This window comes from Trachymyrmex cornetzi, unplaced genomic scaffold (genome assembly GCF_001594075.2).
Source record: "Trachymyrmex cornetzi isolate Tcor2-1 unplaced genomic scaffold, Tcor1.1 scaffold64, whole genome shotgun sequence".
Classification (NCBI taxonomy): Eukaryota; Metazoa; Arthropoda; class Insecta; order Hymenoptera; family Formicidae; genus Trachymyrmex; species Trachymyrmex cornetzi.
In genome coordinates, this window is record NW_017299959.1 from 763,307 (window position 1) to 770,416 (window position 7,110).

At 45.2% G+C, this 7,110-nt stretch overlaps 1 protein-coding gene across 1 annotated transcript in view; it reads right to left on the reverse strand.

Annotated features, from left to right (window-relative positions):
- The window catches only part of LOC108766881 (putative uncharacterized protein DDB_G0291608), a 3,183-nt gene extending 1,402 nt beyond the window's left edge, over positions 1–1,781 (reverse strand). Inside the window, exon 1 of the mRNA XM_018516429.1 lies at positions 2–1,781. Coding sequence (XP_018371931.1) covers positions 2–1,636 — 1,635 coding nt within the window. The 5' untranslated portion in view covers positions 1,637–1,781. The remainder of the gene's footprint in view (position 1) is intronic.
- Positions 1,782–7,110: the final 5,329 nt, after the last annotated feature.

Consider the following 7,110-nt stretch of genomic DNA (forward strand, 5'->3'; position numbering starts at 1 on the left):
AATTGTTGTTGCAGAGCGTGGTGGGCGTGTGAAGCAGGCCCCCCGTCGCCTCGCCCGAGGGACCTGCCATCAAGTTTGGGGGACTCCGCGAAGAGTCCGGTGGAGATCGCGCGGGAGCGCAACCGCCCCTACCACTCGTTGAATGACCAGCGCTATTATCTCTATTAGGATGATGATGACTGGTAACCGGTAGAGTTGCTGGATCAGGTTCCTTTCCATTCTTTACAGCGTTCTTGTGGAGCGTAGTGTTATAATGTCTCTTCAGATGCCCTGAACTTGTAAACCACTTGTTGCACGCAGTGCAATTGTATGTCTTTGGACGGCGTGGCTCGTTGCTTTTCCAAGATTGATTCGCCAATGGTGGCGCTTTCGGTGTTTGCTGCACGAATCCAGCTGATATTTGATGGCTCGGTATTGGTTGCGTGCTTGTGAGTATCGATGAACCCTGATGCCCGTGCTCCACAGGCATATGTTGACCGCGCATGTATTGATCCTGATCAGCGATAGGTGGAAGATTGTTTATGGAACCCATTGACGGGTGTCCAGCATAATCATGAGTCATATTAGTTTGCCAGTTCAACATAGAACTTACCGAAAGCGACTCTATTCTTTGCGACTGCTGTTGTTGCATCACCTGTTGATGATGCATCTGCATCTGAAGTCCTTGTTGCTGCTGCTGCTGCTGCTGCTGCTGTTGCTGCTGCTGCTGCTGCTGCAATCTCATTATCTCCTCTTCGTATCCTCCTCGGTGTACCTTATGAGAATCCAAGTCAAGGATCTCAGCTTGCTCTTCAGGCTGTTCCTGCTTCATCTCGGTCTTGATCGTCTGTACTCCGTTATAATCGTAACCAGATTGTTGCGGTTGATTGGAGAGAGGCGGCGACGGGTGCATCTGGCCCTGCTGCTGAGGACTATTGCCCAGTTGCTGATACTGAGGCGCGGATGGATACGCGGTAGGCGAGTCCAAATGATTCGTTCTCATGTGCTCACCCAATTGATTCGTGTCCTCATACACGGCGCCGCACTTGTCGCATTGAAAAGGCGGGCTTTGCGGGCTGGTAGAGTTAGAAGTCGTGCGATCTGAGGGATACAATTGCTGATGTTGATACGGATGATAGCGAAAACCACCATCGCGACTGCCGTTATTCTGGCCGTCTTCCTGTGATGGCGAAAAGTGATGAGGCAAGATATAAGTCTGATCGTTCTGCATGAAGTAGCTGCTGTCGCTATACATTGGAGTTCGAAAATGATCGTATGGCGAACATATAAGTATAGTAGACTGTTGCTGTGTGTGAGATTGTTGTGATTGTTGCTGTTGTTGTGTTTGTTGCGAGGATGTTGAATCTTGAGAGGGCGACATCGATGATGCTTCACTCGTGTCCGCCGGCACGTCTCGGCTCACGTGACTATTATGATTACCAGTCTTGCTATGGTTATTATTGCTCTCTTCCTGCTGTGTCTTATTGGCCCACTGATTTAGCAAATTTTCGTGTTGATAACGTAGGTGCACCTCCAGACTCTTCTCGCTCTCGAATTTTACACCGCAATCCTTGCAATGAAGCTTCGCATTCGAACTACCGTCTACGTATTGTTGCTGTTGTTGCTGCGTCTCAACGGCACTCGTCATCTCACTCATATTGTCCTCTCCCTTCGTCTCGACCGTCAAGTCACGCACTTCAATCGTCGTTTACTCGTAATACACACGATCAAACAGTAGTTTATGCACAACACGAACAGAATGAAATTGAACGAAATATACATGAGTACCTGACATGCGCCTGTATGCGCGCGCGCAAGTAAGACAATCTTCCTTTCCCTTTCTTTCTGTCTTCGATTGTTTCACCTTGCCACCTTCTAAATTGCGTCCCGTATAGAACGCGATAGAATCACATGAAATATATGGGCACAACGATGACGGTGATAACGCGAAGCGGCACCGAGTTGAGTGTCACATGTACGGATTCAATCTCGGTAGAAGCGAAACAACACGCCTTGCGATTTGACTGACAGCTAAGCCGGCAGCGATGGGTAGGGATAGATGGGGGGAGAAGCTTTCCAAACAAAAAAAGGAGAAGGAAGTAGAAAACAAAAAAAACCGGGGGATACAGCGTGTTCTACATTTATCATATGACTGCACTGACTCTAAACGCGAATTTCCATCTCAATGTCGCTCGAAAAATCGCGATCACCGCATGTGGCATTGTCGGCCTCGGCTAGACGACGTGTCGACGACGATACCACTTGCCAACTCCCACCTTGATGCCGGGGACGCGGCTTTCGATAACGAGATTCGAATAATGCCGGTTACCTCGGCGGCCGAACGAACGAAACAAAATAAAAGCGAACGCGCGTATCGCTCATGATTTACATATCGAGTAGCACGCCGGTGGCCTTTGTATCTGCATTCTTCGATTCGGAGCAAGGTCGCTTTCGTTTGACGAGACGGTGTCACACGGTGTTCCGAAAGAAGAAATTGAATTTCCCCAAAGGAAAATGCGCTTTAAACTCCCGACGATCTTAAAAACGATTTTAAAAACTGTCACGAGATCGCGGTTCACTTTACACTTTGTTTATTACAATAATCCGCAATGTCTACTTCTCGTAGCTTACTCGAAGTCTCTCCGTTCACAACTGATCGTGGGTGTCTGAAAAATGATTATCTGACGTTACGTATTCCGGTATACAAGTATACTGCGAAAACGACAGAAGTGAAGCCGCAAACACAATGAGACGCATCCACCTCAACCTTGCCGTCACCCCTCCGTCGTTCGGTCTCCCCCACTTTCTCACTTCTCTCTTTTTCTTCCCCTTTTCCTCTCTTCTTCTCTTTCTCTCACTCTTCTCGGATTTACACTTGCTCACTACTATCGTAGAACCGTGTCGTACGAACGCCGGCACTAGTCTGTTCTGTCGTTGGAATTCTGTAGTTTCGAGACCTCGCGCCAAGGCACCATCTCCTCCCCTCATCCCTCCCTCGCTCGTGTTCCCCGCCCCACACTGCTTCCTTCGCCAATACTCGCCACCCCCTCTCGTCGTCACTTGCCGACTCTTCGAATTCTGCCTTTCTCTCTCTCTCAGACTTCCACACGTTTCCCCTCGTTCTCTATAATCGTCTCTCCTCTCGCTCTAACGTTCTCTCGAACGTCTTTCTCCTACACATCAGCGAATCATATCTTTCTCCGTCTAACGTTATAAAACTTTCTCTTTCTCTCCCGAAGGCTCCATCGTTCCATCACGCTCCCTTCATTGGAAGAACTCTCGTCCTTCTTGCTTTCTCCGTTATATTTTTCTCTCGCTCTTTCTCAGTCTCTCTCTCTCTCTCTCTCTCTCTTCCTCTCGCTTAAACTTCTCCCTCCTGTCTCGTCCAAATACTTGGCCGAAACACGAGTCTGTCTCTCTCCTGCCTTCTTCTCTTTCGCTTGCTTACTCCTGTCCCTCCTCGGTGTACCAACCCCACTACTACCTTCGACTACAGTCGATCTTCTCCGATTCTCGCTTGAAGAGGGATAGGCACGCACGACAAAACGGTGGAAAGCGACAGCCAACCAAATTTGAGAGCTCCTTACCCCTCTTTGCTTTCGTCCTCCCTCTCCGACCACCGTTCCTTCCAACGAGTGTTTGGCTGTTCTCTTCCTCTTGCTTTACTCGTTCTCCTCGCTCGCTCTCGACAAACGACGAATCCTACAGGAGATGCTGCGCGTTCTCTCTCTCTCTCTCTCTCTCTCTCTCTCTCTCTCTCTCTCTCTCCGTTTGTCCCATCTTCGTCAGACTTGAATGTGTCCTCTTTCAATTACGACGCTCGCCGTCACGTCCTTCCTCCCTCTTCTACGACGCGACGCGTCTTCGGAGAGAGAACACGACGGACGGGACGTGTGCGCATGGCACGGGAATCCTTGCTCATCTGCACGCCCGCCGCGCCGGCCGGCCGGTCTTTCGTCCTTATTCACCAACTTTATACAGCGAGATTCTTCCAGATTCTCGATATGGATCTTTCTAATCAGACACGCGCCGATTTTTTTCGAGCAACGTACTTTGCACGTATCTTACGAGCATCCAACATTTTATTTTTGTAAAATCATATTTTTTGACGTATAAATTGACATTAATGAAAATTTTCAAATATTTTTTAAATTTATTACCGAGAAGAGAGAGTCTACATAAAATTTTAATTAACCCTCGTTACTCTGCTTTGAGAATAGTACTTTCATGTATGAAGAAATCCTGCAAAGAAAAATCCTCGTAAGCACTTTATCGTGTTTAGAGATCATCGCGCAAGCCAGTCCATGACTTCGCGCTCTTTTGCCAAAAAATCCCTTCGAACGACTTGAAGATTACCTAATTCCACCGAGTGATAAGCGTAACTCTCGACAGTTTGCCTAACTTTTTATTAATCCCCGAGCCACGAACCCTTCGTTGCCTGCGTAAAAAGTGCGAGGGAATTATCCAGCGATAACGAAACTCTTTTTCGTCCTTTGCCCCTATATCTGTCCCTTCATTCTCTCTCTCTCTCCCCCCCCTCTCTCTCTCTCTCTCTCTCTCTCTCTCTCCCCCCCCTCTCTCTCTCTCTCTCTCTCTCTCTCTCTCCCTCCATCAAAGCAATTCAATTGAATAAAAAAAATGAAAGTAACCTTGCATTTTTTGTGACATCTTTTTTTCACACGCGAATATAGTTCTCCTCGGCCTGTGCACTTTGCCTACGGAATGTGACAAGGTCTTCTATTCTGATCTCTTACCCTCCGTCTCTGCCCAATCTAATTGTATCCACCACCGCGCGCGTTTAACCCTTTACTTCAACTATGAATATGTTTATTGCATTGCACGACGGCCTGATGTAAGGGGAGAGAACCTTGCTGCATGTGGGCGATGCAGAGCACGTGGTGTCAAAACGAATGAGTGTCACCTGACTGGTACCTTTAAATGATCAGTATTAAGAATCAGGTAGCGCCGAGCGATTAACCTTTTTCCTTTAAATGTATGCCATATACCTACGTTCAGCTGGGTTCGAGAATTTCGCAATGTACAAGAAGGCGGAACAACTGTCTGGTTTTCCGTTATTTTTCTGATTGTATTATATGTTACATTAATTTGTAAAGAAATAATTAATTTGGAATATATTTTAATTGCATCCACAGTTATACGTATCGCATTTTATATAATTATATGTTTTATTTATTTTATTGATATTTATTAATAATTTTAAAAAAGAGATTTATAATATTCTATAATTAAAATATTACAGAAAGTTCTTAATATTTTTGTCATGCTTGTTAAAAATCTTCGTTAAAAGAAACAATTGATATTAAATAAATAAAAAGTCTCACAATCAAGACAAAAGCACGAGAGAATTCAAAGTAAATATTACTTTCTTTAATTGTTTCGTAAGTTCTAATTAAGAGATCCTTGTTTTTCGAATCATCGCTCGCAATTTTTCTTTTTTCTTTTGATTTTACTATTTTTATCCACTAACACGTTAAGATACGTCGAAAAGGTCGTCAGCCAGCCGGAGGGTGACGGTAAATTGAATCAACCTAAGCAGCAGCCACCCTCCACGAATTTCGCTTTGGCAGTTCCTCGCCTGCGCCACCCCTCAGCCTCCACTCGGCATTTTCGATGTGGACGCTGAGCTGACCGAACCACTATCAGCTAGATATTCGCTGGCGTGGCGTTTGCGCCCCATTTTATTAAGGAAGTCTCACCCTGGCCCCCGAACCTCTGCAGTCCGTGTCACGAAGTCCTACAGCGCGGGACTTCTCGTAACACGTGCGACAACGTACACCTCCGTCCTTCCACACGTAGACTCTTTTTTTCCTTCTCTATTTTTCTTATTGTCGTATAATGAAATTGTTTTCTCTCTTTTGAGTATTTTTCTTACATATATGAAAAACAGTGGCTTTGCTCGTAAATCAACAAACACGTGATGAAGAAGAAATAACAGAACAGTTTTATTTAAATGAAAAAATCGAGAATTTGAGATGCTTCAACGATCGTAGAGTAATTCATTTCTAATTTATTTTATAAAATTTCAAGCTTTTTTATTAAGATATTTATTCTAGATACAAAATTGAAAGTTTACGGTAATAATATTGAATTGAAGAAGAGCCTGCAGATAGTCTCTAAAGTTATAATTTCTAAATTACTAATTAGAATTTATATTACACCATAGTTTTGTCTAATTCTTTTATATTTGTTGCAAAGAAGAACATTTATAATGGCAAACGAATTATTGGTTGATCTGTAACAGTTATCCGTTGCATTTACAATATCATTGCCTTTCAACAGAAATCTTATTACGATTTAATATGATCTTCGCTAGTTAGAAAAATAACGAAAGAATAAAAAAGAACAAAACGTCCGGTGAAAAGAATTTTCTTTACAATTTTTTTCGACGCATGACAGAAGCCTTCGTAAGCCACATTTCCGTGGCCCCAATCTCGCGAAAGAACTTGGAGGCCCGTCTGGTCGCGAACCGTCAGAGATCGTGGAGAGTAATAAAAAATATTCCGCGAGCTCGGCAAAGGGGGATGAGGGTCGACCACCGGGGTTCCATCATTAAAGGAAATTATAACAAAGTGGTTCTCCTCCGCGCGAGACGTCGGGGGCTGTCATTTGGCGGCGCGGGCCCGAGAGTCCGCGGGATGAGAAGAACGCGGGTGGCGTTGAAGAAGGACGAATAGAAAGGCTGAGTCAGTTCGCACGGAAAACGAATTGAAATTTTAATCGTCCACCCTACCCCCCACCCCTACCCCCACCGCGTTAAATGCGTCCGCCACCTTGCCGGCTCTAACCCAGCCTCCCTTTCCTGCGACGCGACCCTCGCTAACCTCTAGCCTCCTTTTCCCGTTTCTTTCCTTTTTTCCTCTCGCTTCGTTCAGAGCGCGAACTAAATGCTTTTACGCGCGTCGCTATTATGTACCTCTCTCGCTTTTAAACCCGTGTTTATTCCTCACCCGACACCGGACATTTTTCTCGTCAGCGAACGCGTTTCTCTGAGAAGACTGACGGGGTAATCAGGTGCAGTTTTTCTGCATATTCAATTCGTAATTTAGTTAAGCGCGGTTTTGTGCATTGACACTGCTTGGAATTATGAAAATGTACAAAATTATGACAGAT